General features: G+C 44.7%; 1 protein-coding gene across 2 annotated transcripts; it reads left to right on the top strand.

The window, feature by feature from the left end:
• Positions 1-1,290: 1,290 nt before the first annotated feature.
• On the top strand, positions 1,291-6,456 carry LOC310644700 (uncharacterized protein). Of its 2 annotated transcripts, none has more exons than XM_083369986.1 (2): positions 1,291-1,392; positions 3,384-6,456. In XM_083369986.1, the coding sequence occupies exon 2, from the start codon at positions 3,433-3,435 to the stop codon at positions 6,325-6,327; it is 2,895 nt and encodes a 964-aa protein (XP_083226112.1). In that variant the 5' UTR covers positions 1,291-1,392; positions 3,384-3,432; the 3' UTR covers positions 6,328-6,456. The 2 variants fall into 2 exon arrangements, with proteins under 2 accessions (XP_083226112.1, XP_083226111.1); XM_083369985.1 differs by having other exon boundaries at positions 1,330-1,370.
• Positions 6,457-17,614: the final 11,158 nt, after the last annotated feature.

Here is a 17,614-nt window from a genome sequence, read left to right as displayed (position 1 = left end):
GGTCATCTAGTCTAACCCCCTGCTCAGGCAGGAAACCCTATACCATTTCAGACAAATGGCTGTCCAGTCTCTTCTTAAAAACTTCCAGTGTTGGACTATTCACCGCTTCTGGAGGCAGGTTGTTCCACTGGTTAATTGTTGTCACTGTCAGGAAGTTTCTCTTTATTTCTAGGTTGCTTCTCTCGATTAGTGTCCCATCTCTCAGATGTGGTGGAAGCCATTCAGATAGTTTTCACTAGATAACCGTGCTTAATTATCACCTTTTGCAAACTTCTGACACTTAAGAGTACAGCATCCAGTTTTACTTATTGTATTATAAAAAAGATGCGGAGACTCTGGAAAGGGTGCAGAAAAGAGCAACAAAGATGATTAGGGGACAGGAGGCTAATAGATATGAAGGACAGTTGCAGGATTTGGGTATGTCTAGTCTAGTGAAAAGACTAGGGGTGACATGATAGCAGTCTTCCAATATTTGAGGGGGCCAACTTATTTCCCAAAGCACCAGAAGGCAGGACAAGAAGCGAAGGATGGAAACTGATCAAGGAGAGAAGCAATCTAGAACTAAGGAGAAATTTCTTGACCGGGAGGACAATTAACAATGGAATGGGATGCCTCCAGAATTTGTGGGTGCTCTGACACTGGAGACTTTTAAGAAGAGATTGGCAACAATTTATCTGAAATGGTATATAGGGTTTCCTGCTTGAGTAGGGAGCTGGAAAAACAGCCTCCCACGTCCCTTCCAACTCTGTTATTCTGCCCTGTTCTGTTCTGTTCTGATAAGCAAAGTCAGTTATGATGGTTGCAGCGCCCTGGGGTCACGCCATAGACTTTGGCAGCCTTCTGATGAGCAAAGTCCATGGGAAAGCCAGATCCACTTAACAGCCGTGTTACTAACTTAACAACTGCAGCGATTCGCTTAACAACTGTGGCAAGAAAGGTCGCAAAATGGGGCAAAATTCACCTCACCACCGTCTCGCTTCGCAGCAGAAATGTTTAGGCTCCATTGTGGCTGTGTAATCGAGGGCTACCCACCCGTGAGAAGTACCTGCAGAAAACTCTGTGCAATTGCTTGTCCGCGTGCCTTTGGTCTCACACCTTGCCTTCCTCACCAAAACCCCAGATGTCACAGATTCTGACATTATCAACTGCCTCTCCTCAGTGACTGTAAAAAGGGAACACCCCGGGGGTTGCCAGAAAAGCGAAAACAGAAACTGTACCTAGCTCACTTCCCCCTTAACTACTGTATAAGCAGGCTGATATGTGCATTTTTAAACTTTCGCACGTATGGCAGGAAAAGTTACTTTAGCTTCTGCTCTGCTGAAGCTGAGCTTACTGTATTAGTGGAGACCCGAGGCATATGGAGGAAACAGGTAGGAGCTTGTCAATTGCTTGGTAGGTAGCTTATGCTTCCCCAACCCCCTTTTTTTCTTCTTAAAGAGAGCAAGGACTCCTTCTGACTCCTGGATTCAATATTTCAATATTTGCAAAAAGGCTGTGAGTGAGCTCTTGTGGGTCTGGAGGAGTCTGTGTGGTTTTTTTTTCAAAGATGCTTTAGAGCTGGCAGTCCCTAACGTTGCTGGTTGGAGAACGGAAGTGTTTGCCAGATTTGCAATTTTATCCACCTGCGTCAGACAGAAATAGCTTCCGTGGATTTATTCAAGGATCTGGTCTCACCGGGCCAGAAAGTGGGAGGCCATGAGTTCTAGTTCTACCTGAGCCAGGACAGTCAGCTGGGCCAGTCACTCTTCTCAGCTCAACCCACTTCACAGGGTGATTGCTGTGGGGCAAAATAGGAGGGACAAGGTATGTTGGATATGTTTACCACCTTGAGTTATTTGTCAAACTAATAAAGTTAGGAAATAGGTAGGTAGGTAAGTAGGTAGGTGGGTGGATGGATGGAAAGATAGAGATGACAGATAGATAGATAGATAGACAGGAAGAAAGACAGAAAGACAAACAGGAGAGAAAGATGATAGATAGATGATAGATAGATAGATAGATAGATAGATAGATAGATAGATAGATAGATAGGTAGGTAGGTAGGTAGGTAGGTAGGTAGGTAGGCAGGCAGGCAGGCAGGCAGACAGGCAGACAGACAGACAGAGACAGACAGACAGATATAAACAGACTGACCACACTGGCTCTCAGAAGACCTCTAGAGCCGTGTTTCTCAACCTCAACAACTTTTAAGATGTGTGGACTTCAATTCCCAGAATTCCCCAGCCAGTATAGTATAACTGGCTGGGGAATTGTGGGAGTTGAAGTCCATGCATCTTAAAGTTGTTGAGTTTGAGAAACAGAGCTATTAAATTCTTGTGAACTGAGCAAAAATAGTAGAGACAAACCGTAGAGCGACTGAGCAGTGAGGAAAGAGCGGGACCTCAAACAGAGACCAAGAAAATTCATGTTTGCCACTTGTTGGGCACCACACAAGCGTCAATTGCCATATGCGGAAAGCAAGCAAGCAAGCAGCTGGTGTTTTTTTTCTTCTTCTCTTGTTTGTGGGGTAACACAAGCAATTGATTAATTGCGGAAACTACAGCCCACGTTGGAAAGAACCTTGCTGATACCAAGGTGGGGTTAGTTTCAAAAGAGGGGGTCCAGGATTGAAACCATAATTTATTTTAATGCATATCACATCCCCCAAATAAAAAGAATCGATGTCAGTATAAGTCTACCCACAGAATTAAAAGCATTATTTGCCGTGTTAGAAATTACATTTGGGGGATTTTCATTTATTTATTTGGGGTATTCAGACTTTCAGTCCATGCGGTGTCTAAATATGCACGTTTTATACTCTTTTTAACAGCTTTGGAAGTGGAAAATCAGCAATCTGGTTAATACTTCCTGTCTTTTCCTACTGATTACCTCCCACTCAAGGTGTCCCTCACCTGCATGGTTTTCCTTATGTTTTAATTCTGGCCAGAAGAAAAATAAAACGGGTGAGAACAATTAGGAAGTGAGAAGCGAAAAAGAGGAGAAATAAGGTGACGCTTTCTGCAATTCGTTTAAATTTCCTCCATTAATAATTGCAGCCAATAGCGAGGCAGGAGTCAGCCTCTATTTTCATCAGGCCATAAACACAGGCAGTCCTGACCATTGACCATGATATTTAAAATCTTTTTACAGTACTATTGTTTTGGTTGTACACAGGTGTAAACGCTATTTCTGTAATTCATCAATATAAATAATCAACTGATGTTCATTTAACCTCCTGTAAATGCTCCTGCTGCAAAAATTACCAAATGGTTTATATTAAAAAAAAAAACTTCACTTTCCGTTCGGTCAATACCGTTAAAAAAAAAAGATTCCCTAACTGGCACGCATAGAAATGGTTTTTTTTAAAAAAGGTTTGATTTTCTTTGTTTGCGTTTTGGTTCTAGGTTTCTGCACTGATTCAGAAGGTTGGGAATTGAAAAATCCTATTCGGCCATGGGCCCAATGAACTTTGTACATTTTTTCCTGGCTTTTGTTCTGTTTAACACTCAGGGGACAACCGCTTACGGCTTCAGAAACTGCATCCAAACCATGAAGGATCCTTTGTATTTCAAGTGCATGCAGCGTTTCCTGAACAATATCTCCAGTATCGTAGATGACCTCCCTAATTACGCCGAAGTGGTCAACGCATCCCATAACTCCATTAAAGTCTTGCCTTATGGGAGTTTCCGTCACCTTCCAAAACTGAAACTCCTCCAGTTGAGTTATAACAAAATGGAGAGAATAGAAGGTGGCGCCTTTGAGGACCTGGCGGCCTTGGGGAGGCTAAATCTCTCCTATAACTATCTCACAAATCTTTCCCAAGGCACTTTCCTTGGCTTGGCTAACCTCACTGTCCTTCTCTTGCATAATAATTACTTGCGCATGCTTCATCAGGATGCCTTTAGTCCCTTACCAAGCCTTCTGGATTTGCAGCTCCAGTTCAACAGCTTGAGCAGCTTTGACGTCGTGATTCAGAGCACACAGAAGCTAAAACAGCTGAAATACCTCAACCTCTGCAACAATAATCTGACTTTTCTTCAGCCGGAGCTGGGATTCCCTCCCTCCTTGTATAGCCTGAAGCTCTGCAACAATTCTCTTCGTAAGATGGGTGGGCCAGGGCCAGGATTCCTGGGCAACGTCAGGGTGCTGGACCTATCTTACAACAAGTTCTCAAATATTTCTTCGTTTGCTAACGTTAGCCTCGGGGGACTCCAAAGATTGAAGTTGGCGGGGAACAAGGTCGATGTTCTACAGTTCTTGGATATTTCTAAAGTGAAGCCTCGCAGCCTCGATTACTCTGGATTGAGTTTAAATAAAGTGTCACAACTGACCAAGGTGTGCCAGCATCTTGGGAAATCCAACCGTCCCTTCAGCCTACATCTGCAGAGCAACAACTTGAAGAACCTGAGTAGCCAAGCTTTTCTAGCTTGTCCTCCCATCTGGCTTCTAGATCTTTCGAGGAATCACCTCAGATCAGTGGACTGCATGAGGCAAATGTTGAACGCAACCGTGCAAAACCATTTGAGCACATTGTTGGTAGAGCACAATCTGTTGAAACAGCTGAGAGGTTGCTTTAACACGACTCCCTTCGAAGAGCTGACGACCATCTCTTTCCGTTTTAATCGCATCCTCTCAATCAGCAGTTCGGCTTTCCACTACGCCCCTAATTTGATCACCCTCCATTTGAATATCAACAATATTGCTTTCCTGCATGGCAGAGCCTTGAAGGGTTTGAAACAACTCAGAGAGTTGCGTTTGGATAACAATCTTCTGACTGATATCTACAACAACAGCTTTAGTGACCTCAGCAACCTCCAGGTACTCAATCTCAGAAACAACCATGTTTCGGTTCTCTTCCCTGGCACCTTCAAGAATCTTAGGAACCTCCACATTTTAGATCTGGGGGGAAACAATATTCATAGGCTGTCCAATGTGTCATTTGAAGGGCTGAGGAATCTTTCCAAACTCTACCTGGATAACAACAACCTTCAGTACATCAGTCCTAGTTTTTTCCATCCAATCGAAAGGACTCTCCAAGTGCTAGATCTGATGGGGAACAAGATATACTTTATCAGCAAGAATCAACTCAAGCAACCTCCATTCCTGAACCTGCACAAGGTCTACGATCTCAAACTTCAACTGCAGCGACCCCACGGTTTGAGAGTCATTCCCTCGGGGTTCCTCAAGGGCTTGACCTCTTTGCGCAACCTCTACCTATCGGAGAACAAAATTCTGTCTATTGCACCCGATGTCTTTGATGACTTAAGGCAGCTGGAATACCTAACCTTGGCCGATACCAGCAATGGCCGGGGGGATCTTCCGCCCGGCATATTCAAAAATCTTAAGAACCTGACAACTCTCGATCTGGAGAACGCCGGGCTTCGCACAATGACCCTAGAGGTCTTTGGCAACCTTAGCAACCTGCGCAATCTTTTGTTAGGGAAGAACGAGATACAGACGTTCAACAGCAGCGTGGCGAAAGCGCTTCCGTCACTGAGGTACCTTGACCTACGCAAGTGCCCTTTGGCTTGCACCTGTCATAATGTGTGGTTCCAGAATTGGCTAAGCAATAGGTTGGTGCAAGTGGTCTACCTCTACAATTATTCTTGCAACTCTGGGCAACAGGCTAGTTATGTTTATAGTTTTGACACCCATGTTTGTTTCCAAGATATAGGGCTGTACCTGTTCTCAGCAACCTTCCCATTTTTACTGCTCTTTATGCTGTTACCTTTCCTTTACCATCGCAGCTACTGGCACCTAAGATATCACATCTACGTCCTGCGGGCTTGGGTCAATGACTACTGGAGGCGGGGCAAAGATGAGCATTACAAATTTGACGCCTTTGTCTCCTACAACTCGGCGGACGAGAGCTGGGTGCTAGAACAATTGGTACCTAGTCTAGAGAAAGCAGGAGCCCCGACGTTCCGGCTTTGTCTTCATCACCGGGACTTTCAGCCCGGGAGATACGTAATAGACAATATAGTCGACAGCATTCACAACAGCCGGCATACTATTTGTATAATTAGCAGGAGGTATCTGCAGAGTGAATGGTGCTCCATGGAGATTCAGCTTGCCAGTTATCGACTTTTTGATGAACTGAAAGACGTCCTGATTCCTGTGATCCTAGAAGCCATCCCTGAGAGAGAACTTTCCGTCTACCATCGGATGCGGAAAGTGATGCTGAAGAAGACGTACATTGAATGGTCCCCAGACCCCGAGGCTCAGAGGCTGTTCTGGGCTAAGTTGAGGATGGCTCTGAAGGCCAGTAATTCCGAGGACAAAGAGGAGAAAGTGACAGACTGGTATGATCAAGAAGACACGTCGGAATCGAGCCCACTGCAACCGTGATTCAACTTGAACATGCAGACTATTGGAAGTGTTGTAAGATGGCCTCTTTTCATACACTTTTTCCTTCCTCTTCACATGTTAACGATCTTGTTTACAATATGTGGTAAGCATATAAAAACACCTGGATAGATTCAAGATGGTTGGATCAGAAGATTTTTTTCCCCCTGATCGTTTTGCAATGTTATTAACATTATTCCCTCAGGTTTCTGATGTTCTCGTACACACTTGGCAGTTTAAGTAATTTTAAATTCATTTTCGTGTATTTCCTACAGGGAAAAGGGCATATGGGCAAATGGACGTGCAAAGCACGATGTCTTCACATATTATGCTTAATATATCTTGGTTTACACACATATCTCAACCCCACTTAAGCCTATAGTCTAAACATGATACAAAATTTTTGGACTACTATAAGTTTATGATATGAAATTATTGGACTAGTTTAATTTGATTGTTATTAGTATACAATGACCAAATTAAAATAACCCAATCATTTTTATTAATATAAGCTTCCATAATGAAATGTGGAGAATTTTTACACAAGGTTTTAGCAGTTTAGCAATTCTGTATGCCAACTTCAACAAAATTAAAAGTAGTGGAAATGGGAGAATTCCATTTAATTTTCATACCTTTGTGAGAAGGACTAGAATTATCTCTGTGAGCAAAATTGCACATCCAGGTAAATTCATGGCAATGGCTACCAACACTCGTGAACTTTCATTTAGTACAAGTAGCTTTCGATTTACAGCCATTCATTCTGTGACCATTGGCACTGGAAAACAGTTACTCGCAACTGGTTCTCACAGTTACAACCGACCCAGTATCCCGTCATATGATTCAAATTCAGGTGCTTGGCAACCAGCGTGTATTACAACAATTGCAGCTTTCCAGGTCGTGTGATCGCTATTTGCCATCTTCCCAACCAGCTTCTAGCAAGCAAAATCAATGTGGGAAGCTGGATTGACTTAGCAAATGCAATGGAGGCCAATTCAGAAACCGTTGCAAGGAAATCTCTACAGTATTGGCTCCTCAGAATTTCTGTCCAAGGCAAATTTGCATTCTCTTTTGGATTCATCTGCAGAAGATGCGTGTAATCATTTGCAAGTGACATATCATCTCTAACCATCCGTGACTTCCAAGGCAGAGTAGTCCATTTCCAAATTCCTTAGCATGACAATCGGTTTCGCTAATGTGAATTAGTACAGTAGTAGAATAATATGCTCATTATTGCAATTTCCTCTGTTTATTTAGACAGGGGTTCTGCACTGATTCTTTTCCGAGCAATTCCCACTCCACACGAAACTTATTGCTGTCGATGTTTACCCATCTAGCATCATTAACTGAGAAATAATCTGTTCAAGTATTCTCTTGGTATAAAGGAGCAGAGGAAAAAAACAATGAATTGGAGACCCATACTTGCATACTGAGCAGGAAAAGCAAGAGAAACAAGGCCATCCAGGCAGAATCTTCTCAGGTGGATGCATGAGTGGCCTCAGTATGGTTTTGTGTAACTTTCAAAGAACCATATCCTAGCACTCACGGAAACAAAATAGGTGAAGGAAAAATATCAGATTTCTTCGCTAGCACAGGTAGTCCTCAACTTACAACAGTTCATTTAGTAGCCATTCCAAGTTACAATGGCCATGAACAAAAGTGACTTATGACTGTTTTTCACACGGTTGCGTGGTCAAACTTCAGACGCTCAGCAACTGACTCATACTTCCAGGGTCCCAGGTGCATTTGTGATTTTCTGACAAGCAAAGTCAGTGGGGAAAGCCAGAATCATTTAACAACCATGTTACTAACTTTCACAATTGCAGCAACCCACTTCACAACTGTGCCAAGAAAGGTCATAAAACGGGGCAAAATTGGCTTAACAACTTGTTTCACTTAGCGACAGAAATTTTGGGTTCAGTTGCGCTCGTAAGTCAAGGTCTACCTGCATCAAGTCACCGTATGAAAGTTGGGTGGTTATAAAAAATGGTTGCATAAATAAGGAAATAAAAGCTTTGCAGGCAGATTCCTGTTTAGGGATGTCAGCAGTTTCTCCCCCCCCCCATTTAGTATTTTAGTATTTTATTAAATTTGTATACCGCCCTTCTCCCGAAGGACTCAGGGCGGTGAACAGGGCATATATAAATAGAAAATACAAAAAATTAAAAGAGAATTAAACAATTGCCCAGATAAAAACAGTAACAGTATAAAAACTCATTAAAAACCCTAACGTCCCCCATCAGGCCAGGCCAGCTTGTTCAAATAAATGGGTCTTCAGACCGCGCCGGAAGGAGCGAAGGTCCGGTGCCGTCCGGAGCTCAACCGGCAGTTGGTTCCATAAAGCCGGAGCGCCCACAGAGAAGGCCCTCCCCCTGGGGGCCACCAGCCGACATTCTCTGACCGGAGGCACCCTGAGGAGGCCCTCTCTGTGGGAAAGCACAGGGCGGAGGGAAGTTGACGCCGGCAGCAGGTGGTCCCCGAGGAACTCCAGACCCATGCCATGTAGAGACTTAAAGACCATAACCAAAACCTTTCTCAATTAGTTTGTTCCCCTGCCTCTTTAGAGTGAAGTAAGTACTTAATTAAGGGATGCGGTGGCTCAGTGGGTTAGGACGCTGAGCTTGTCGATCAGAAGGTTGACAGTTTGGCGGGTCGAATCCCGAGTGCCGCGTAACAGAGTGAGCGCCCGTTACGCGTCCCAGCTTCTGCCAACCTAGCAGTTCGAAAGCACGTAAAAACGCAAGTAGAAAAATAGGGACCACTCCGGTGGGAAGGTAACAGCGTTCCGTGCGCCTTTGGCGTCTAGTCATGCCGGCCACATGACCACGGAGACGTCCTCGGACAAGCACTGGCTCTTCGGCTTTGAAACGGAGATGAGCACCGGCCCCTAGAGTCAGAAACGACTAGCACGCATGTGCGGGGGAACCTTTACCTTTAAGTACTTAATTATGCAAATGCCAACTGTTTTTATGTCACTTTGTGCAACCTGGAATCTCCCCCCCCCCCAGCATATCATGAACAGTGTTACAGATCGAACTTTGTAGAAGTAAAGTCAACACCCACCACACGGGGCACATAATTGCAAAAGAGATGAAGTGTACCAGAAGCTTCGGAACGACAATCCAAATCAAACCCTATCGAGCATCTTGATGATATGGTGATGTAGATATTTATTCTGCCGTATAAAAATCATGTGGATTGTTTCCCTCCCTTCAAAAACAGCCAAAGAACAGCATTCTGTTTCTTAGAATGTAATTTAATGAAGGCTGGTAATAGGATTTTGGTGCCTCATCGTACACAATGGAAGACAAGCAACCTTAATCTTCCCTCGTAAAGCAATTGGGGCCGGCTTACCTGGGGGTGGGGGGTGGGTGGGGGGAAAGAGACTATAATTCTGTAAGCGACCTGAACAAAATGGGCTTTTAAAAAAAACTGAAGAAAAAAAAATCACAGAACAAAATGATTCAGAGAGATGCAATTACAGGTCCAAATGTAGCTGATGCTACTTCTGAGTGATATGTCGTGCTGAGCAATTTTCTGTCTCTTTTCCCAAGTCTCTTAACGGTGCAGAGGTTTGCCCAGGTTTTCAGTACAACTTCATTCTGGGGAAGGCCCAGGCTTCAGGACTGGATTGCCCCCAACGATGGCCCGGTAAGGCGCAGAGAGGAGAATTCCCATCCTCTAAAGCTTCGGAAGGGGGGAAACAAGACATGGGCAGTTGCTGTAAAACTTGCAGCTGCCGTGCGTCTTCCAATTGAAGCAGCCTTTCCAGACTACACACCTGGTTGCCGGGTCGGGAAGCTCCTTGCTCTCTAGAACTTTGCATTTTTTCAGAGGCCTCTGCCAGCCCCCAGAGCTGCCGGCTGTGCGAGGCTCTTCCTTGCTCGGCAGACATCTTCTGGTGGTAATAGAGCCTAGGTTTTCCTTGCACAGAGAGTCCATTCTTTAGCTGAGGGTGCCGGTTGGCTGCAGAGCCCTCTTGCTGAAAACATTGCCTATAAAAAGAATGAGGCTGTTGAGAGATGACATCGAGCTGGACAAATTCCTCGGGCTGCCCTGGTTCTGAGTTCAATTCTCTGGAAGAGAGTGTCTGGGGAGCCAAGGAAGAAGAGGCCAGGGCTCGGGAGCTTGGGCGTTTGGCTTCCTTACTGGGCAGCTTAGGACTCCAGATACTTTTTAAGACATCGAAAGAAGTCTGGCATTCTGGGGCAGCTCTTTCTAGAGTGGCGAGTCCAAAGTCGAGAAGTTGAGAGAAGTTGTGCAGCTCCTGTGAAGGACGCAAGTTGTGCACCGGATGAGGCTCTGCCTCCTGTAAACTCCACTGGTCTGGGCTTAGTAGTTGATAGGCCAAAGAATACGGCTGGGGATCGGCCAAAAGGAAACAGCCAGGGCTTTTGCTAAGACCAGCTGATCCAAAGGAATCTTGAGCAGCAAGAGGCTGACGAAGTTGGTGATGCCTTCTCGAGATCGCCATTTTTTTCAGAGGCGTTCTCTCTTTGCCTTCAGGCCTCTCCTGCCTGCCTCTGGGTTCCCCCAAGCTTGGCTCCCAGTGATGAGCGGTTCTGACCGCTGGCAGAGCACGCTGTTCCTCCAGAAGAGCAAAGGAGCTTCTGGCTGAATTCACACGCTCGGAAGACGTTGACAGAAGAGAGCGAGGCTGAGCTGCCGTGAAAAAGAAGCTCCGTTGGTCGCGTCCTTCTGGCTCAGCAAAGAATTCAAGATCTTCTCTTTGGGCTAGTCGGTCATCTGCCTGTACAGAGAAACAATTGCTACAGAGTAGTCAAAAGTGAATGGAAGGCAGCGGGATATATCAAGGGCCTCTAAACATGGCAAGTTGAAGATCTGTGGACTTCCAATTCCCAGAATTCCCCAGCCAACATCCTTTACCTTCCATATGTATTAGGAGTCTGGCCACGTTAACTGGAATTCTGGGAGCCCTTCAGCAAAATCGGGGGAAGCCCAATACGCACAACTGCAACAACTAGGGTACCAGCAAATCAGGGCACTGGGGTTTGCCATGAGGATTGCAAAGATGCCATTAATATAGCACTTCGACTTACTGTATATGCTGCTCCATAGTGCTTTTTAGCACTTTCTGAGCTGTCTACAATGTCAGCATATTTGCCCCCAACAATCTGGGTCCCCATTTTACCGACCTCAGAAGGATGGTGAGGCGGAATCAACCTTGAGCCGGTCAGGATTGAACTCCAGGTTGTGGGCAGAGTTAGCCTACAATACTGCCTTCCAGCCACTGTGCCACCAGGGCTCAGAGTAGAAACTTTACAGGGTTGCAGAAGGACACTGAGCTTGTCGATCAGAAGGTCGGCAGTTTGGCGGGTCGAATCCCAAGTGCCACGTAACAGAGTGAGCGCCTGTTACTCGTCCCAGCTTCTGCCAACCTAGCAGTTCGAAAGCAAGTAAAAATGCAAGTAGAAAAAATAGGGACCACTACAGTGGGAAGGTAACAGCATTCCGTGCGCCTTTGGCGTCTAGTCATGCCGGCCACATGAACACGGAGACGTCCTTGGACAAGCACTGGCTCTTCGGCTTTGAAACGGAGATGACCACCGGCCCCTAGAGTCGGAAACGACTAGCACGCATGTGCGGGGGAACCTTTACCTTTAAGAAGTATCAGATAGCACATTAAAATCCAGAGAGGGGAAAATGGCCTTAGAGTTTACTGTGCTTACCACTTGTACTGCTCTATGTTTAGGACCGCGAGAGAAACAGGTAAGGAAAATTTGTTCTTGCTCTTTTGGGGTTTTCAGAGAAACGCTCCGCTCAGAGTTCCTACTGTTGCAGCTGCTGGATTCCTGTTCCAAAAGCAGCTTTTTCTCTCCTCTGTTATCTGGGCTGTTGAGATCTAAAAGAGGGGACAGTAAGCGAACGCAAAGAATCCCATCAGGAACTGCAAATCTACAAACACAAATCAGAGTAAATAAAGGCAAGATTAACCTACTGTGTACTGTGATAGAGAGATTCGCCACAAGGGAGGAAATGGTGTTGCAAAAGATAGAAAGGAGAAAGTGAAAAAGATTCTCGATGTTTCTTCCCCTCCCGCTCATTATCCCTGATGGCACCGTAGGAAAACCAGCCGCCAATCACTTTTCTGGACACGTGACAGGATCAGGTTGGGAACGTGGGCACCCCCTCCCACTTCAACTCTGGCTCCTCTTAACACATCACTGGTCAGTCAGCCAAAACATTTTGGAAAGGGAGGGGGTTTTGAGAGTTTCAACTACTGTCCCTGGAGATCAGGATTCTCAGGTAAAACTCTTCCCCCAAGTAAAGGAAAAATCCTTGTGAAAGGCCTACCAATCTCTCTCAGATGTGCTGCAGCAGTCATATATGAAGATGGGATCTTCGGAACATTTTTTTAAAATTCAAGCCTTACTTTCTACAGGTAGTCAACTTATAACAGTTTAGTGATTATTCAAAATTATAACAGCGCTGAAAAAAAATGACACGATCATTTTTCAGACTTATAACCACTGGAGCATCCCCATCCCTGAATTTTGGTCATATGATCAAAATTCAGATGTCTGACAACTCGTATTTATGACGGCCCGCAAAGGTCCTGGGGTCACACCATAATCGTTTGCAACCTTCTGGTGCACAAAGTCAATGGGAAAGCCAGATTCACTTAACAGCCTTGTTACTAACTTAAGAACTGGGGCAAGAACGGTCCTAAAATGGCACAAAACTCATTTAACAACTGTCTCACTTAACGACAGAAATTCTGGGCTCAGTTGTGGCCATAGGTATTTATGGTTTTTCCTGGGACCGGTGATTTCTTTACCAACTGGAAAATAGCACAATAAAATATGGCCTGATTACATTTTTTTTCTTATTTCTATGACATTTCATTTTATCCCCAGCCCTTGAGTGAAAAGGCTCAAATTGTCCTTTGCTAAACTAGCATTAAAGTAATATTTCTCCCTTATTCTAACACCATCCTAAGTGTACTATCCGTATGGCTTTGTCATCCATTATCTTGAAGGGAAGTCAGGTGACTACCGTGACCGGGACGGGTGGGGGAGGAACAGAGGCAATAAAAGCAGGACTGGGATCAGCAATGGGAATACGCTGGCACTGTTTTTTATCGATTCGAAGATTGGCTGATAGTGAAGCGATGCCGAGATCTGTATTCAAAGGACAAAATGTGATTTGGAGCAGGCACAGAGCAGCAGATGGGCAATCTTAAAGCAGCTGTTTCTTTTCCTAACCATTTTTGCCCTTCCCAGTTCAGGTGAAATCCCAAGAAAAGATTTGGTTTAAGTGGTTCTAAGAGATGCTACTGTATGTCTGTTCTTCTGGATGCTGGGATATATACTGTAGGAAACCTGGGGCGACGGAGGGGAGAGGAAGGGAGAGGAAGGATGGGTCAAAATTACAGGAAATTGAAACGAATTAAGGTTTTGTGCTGAATGCTTTAAAATCACTCACTTAAATTTGTGAGACAATTTACTCAACTGCTTTCTTTTTAAAGCGTACTGGAAAGCAAAAACAGACTGTCAAGGGAGGTTGGCCAAAATGATGCTTTTGCTAAAGCAGCTCTTTTGTTTTCAGTATTTAGAACCAACCTTTTAACGGGGTTTATACTCACACTATAATCTCTTACCTACATCCCTGGCATCTGCGTTACAACTACCTGTTTTCTTCCTGAGCAATGTCAAAGCAGAAAAATCTGGCAAGGTTTTGTTTTGCTGCAGTACGGCATTGATAACAGTCTGCCGCATTTCACTGATTAAATCACGCCCAGGGAATGTTGCCTTCAGGTCCAACAGTTTTTCTAAGTCCTGAGCAAGTTCCTTCGCCAGATGCTTAGGTTTAGTCAACCCAACTCCTTCTGCGGGAGGTGGGGGGACATTTTCCTTGTCATTCACAGCCACTGTTGTGTTGCTTTGGAAAGCTTCGTCCTCTATCGCCTGTTGATCAAACGTCGTGGCAGGAGATGCCAATGAAGGTTTGTAGCCTGCATCCACCTCCTGCACAGCTGCCACAGGCTGGTGTTCTCCGACTGATGCAGGGGCAGCTGGCATTGCTGTAAAATGAGGATCCTCGTGCACTGTGCTTAAATCCTTTAAAGGGCATTCTCCTTGCTCTCCAGGAATAGATTTCGGATTTGTATCAAGAGAGCTACAGGACTGTATCTCTCCTCCCATCAGCCCTCCACTGGCTTTCTGGATAGGAGTTATATCCATTGTATCATGCTCAGCCCTGGGACTCAAAAGCCTCTCAATGTCAGCAGATTTCACCTCTCTGTTAAAGATGCCCAGATGCTGTGTCAGTCTGTTCTGGGTTATGATCACGGAGTTTGCAAGATGGGTCCCTTTGATGGGGGTCGATTTAGCACAGCTGCTAAGCTGAGAGCTCCAGAAAGGGGGCAGCATCTTCTTTAGGCCCCTGCAGTTGGGCCTTTGTTCTGGAATTTTGCCCGTAACCTTCCTGCCAAATTTGATGTAGTTGCGTTCCCGTCTCGTTCGACGGCGTTTGACCCGGGTGGATTTTTGTTCAGCGCTTTGTTCTGACAGGGGTACCTTCAGCTCATGGAATGAAGGTAAAGCAGAGGGTGCGTGTCCTTCTCCCTTGTCGCAAAGATTCATACTGAAAGTAGCTTCTAGAGGGAAGCAAAGAATAAATACTGATGGCTTCTAAAAGACATTTTTCTCCCCTGAAAAACATTAACCAGGTTTATTTTTAGCCTGCCTTTATTTTTATAAAAACTGTAACTCAAGGCAGAAAAAATACCTAACACTCCTCCCTCCTCCTATATTTCCCTCAACAACAATCCTGCTAGGTTGTTTGGGTTCAGTGGTGGAATTCAGCCAGTTTGCACCAGTTCGGCAGAACCGGTAGCTAATTTTTTGTTGCCCAGGCCCACAATGGACTTTCAGAAGCGGCATCCACACAGAGAACCAGTTGTTCACATATTTGAATCCCAGCACTGGTTGGGTTGAGAGAAAGTGACTAGCCCAAGGCTTTTCATGCCTAAAGCAGGACTAGAACTCACCATCTCCTAGTGTCACTGGTTGAAAGTTACCCAGCCAGCTTTTATCCCTATGGCTAGAGCTAGACTCCACCATCTTCTGGTCTCTAGCATTCCCTATATTATCAGGTCTGTCCAACCTGTGGCTTGCGGGCTGCATACAGCCCTGAACAGCTAGTAATGCAGCCCCACAAGATATAATACAAATATATAAGGATTTACTTATATATATTAACCGTATATTTTATATGTAGCCCATGACCATTTCTCTTCACTCAAAGCAGTCCAGGCAAACTAAAAGGTTAGACACCCATGCCATATATCATTTTTCTTCTTGTGCTCAATAATGGCCAATTCTCGGAAACTGCCTGGATAAGTCCCTGCAGTTTTCTTGGCAAGATTTATAAGATACAATTGTGGAAGACTGATTTCCACCAAAATAAATTAACTAAACATGAAAAGTTCTGCTTTGCTAGTTTTTATTCATAAATCAAATCTGATAGATTTAACGATGTGAAAACATCTCATCCCCATGAAAACAATTTATGTAGGCATAAATTGAACAATAACGGTTTCTTCAAAATGCAAAGCACTCTTATTATTTCATCAGTTTGTATAGTTATACTGTAAGGTAAATCATTATTAGCACATAAAGTAACAGATATGAACATTGGGGTTGAACCTAAGTATAAATAGTTGCATAAGGCAGCTGGTATTTTTCCAAGTTCAGAATAGATTCTTGGCATTGATATCAAAAAGTCATTTTCAACTACCTCTAACATATTCTGTAGCAATAAAGGAGAATATTTGTAGCACAGGGTTGAAATGAGGGATTCTTGATACTGAGTTTGTGCAGATGTTAGACTGGCTATGATGATGTTACCTAAATGTCTGCAAGAAAACAACCAAGCTCAGAGAACACCAAGAACCCCTCAAATTCTGCTGTGCAAGGGAAGCAACCCAAAATGATTCTCAATAAAACAGTAATTCTACTGATGAACTTTCAGGATTTTTAACCAACCAGTTGGAGAGGCTATACCAATTATACTATATTTTTTAGAGTTTTGTTTCTTTGGGCCAATTATTAACATTCCTCTAACAGTTTCCAGAAGAATAGCTATTGGGGGCAATTAAGCTGACTTTGTAATAATGCCGCTTGGGGTGTGTGTGTGAAAGCCCTAATAAGCAGGCATATACATAGAATGAAGGCTACTGCTAAGCTTGTAAGCCGCCCTGAGTCTTCAGAGAAGGGCGGGATATAAATGGAATTAAAATAAATAAATAAATAAAGATGAGCCTTGGGCAATTTCCACACATAACCAATTGGCTTTAGAGTGCTATAAGACTCTTTGCAATATGTTTGCATCCCGCCTCTTCAACACTAGGCACCAACACAATTGCAAAATGGATTGATTACATGTAATGCAAGTCAAAATGGGACGCGGTGGCTCAGTGGGTTAGGACGCTGAGCTTGTCGATCAGAAGGTCGGCAGTTTGGCGGGTCGAATCCCGAGTGCCGCGTAGCAGAGTGAGCGCCTGTTACTCGTCCCAGCTTCTGCCAACCTAGCAGTTCGAAAGCACGTGAAAATGCAAGTAGAAAAATAGGGACCACTAGGGTGGGAAGGTAACAGCGTTCCGTGCGCCTTTGGCGTCTAGTCATGCCGGCCACATGACCACGGAGACGTCCTCGGACAAGCGCTGGCTCTTCGGCTTTGAAACGGAGATGAGCACCGGCCCCTAGAGTCGGAAACGACTAGCAGGCATGTGCGGGGGGAACCTTTACCTTTACTTTAATGCAAGTCAGCCCACCTGCAAATAAACGGCAACTGGTTTTATGAAGAGACGATCTCCAGTCACAGAAAACTGCTCAGCTAGACTTTTTCCCTAACTCCCAGGGCAATTATCGACTGTCCTGTGGGACAGATCATAGAACTGCTGGGATTATTTTTTTTTAAAAAAAATAATAATAATCATAAAGTGCTTTGGCAAAAATTACTACTTCTGAAAAGAACACCAGAAAAAATGGCGTTATCTGTCTCAAAGGTAAAAGAGGCAAGAGAAGGCAATGGAGAACTTCCGAGGGGGCTCAAACCCCCCTCCTCTTATTCTAGAGACCCTTCCCACTTTCTAGTATTCCTACGCCCTCCATTTTGGATCCCACCTCACCCCTTCAACTGCCCAAACAGGCCACGCCCTTCGCGGAAGCAGGAAGGGCGGGACAACCCTCTCCAGCCTTTGTGTCTCGCGCGCGGACAGTTACTCTGCCCCTCACGCAACAGCCCGAAGCGCGAGGCAAAGCCTTTA

This window comes from Vipera ursinii (genome assembly GCF_947247035.1).
Source record: "Vipera ursinii genome assembly, chromosome: 9".
NCBI lineage: Eukaryota > Metazoa > Chordata > Lepidosauria > Squamata > Viperidae > Vipera > Vipera ursinii.
The sequence above is the reverse complement of the archived record's forward strand: the minus strand, read 5'-3'. Positions and strand labels throughout refer to the sequence as shown.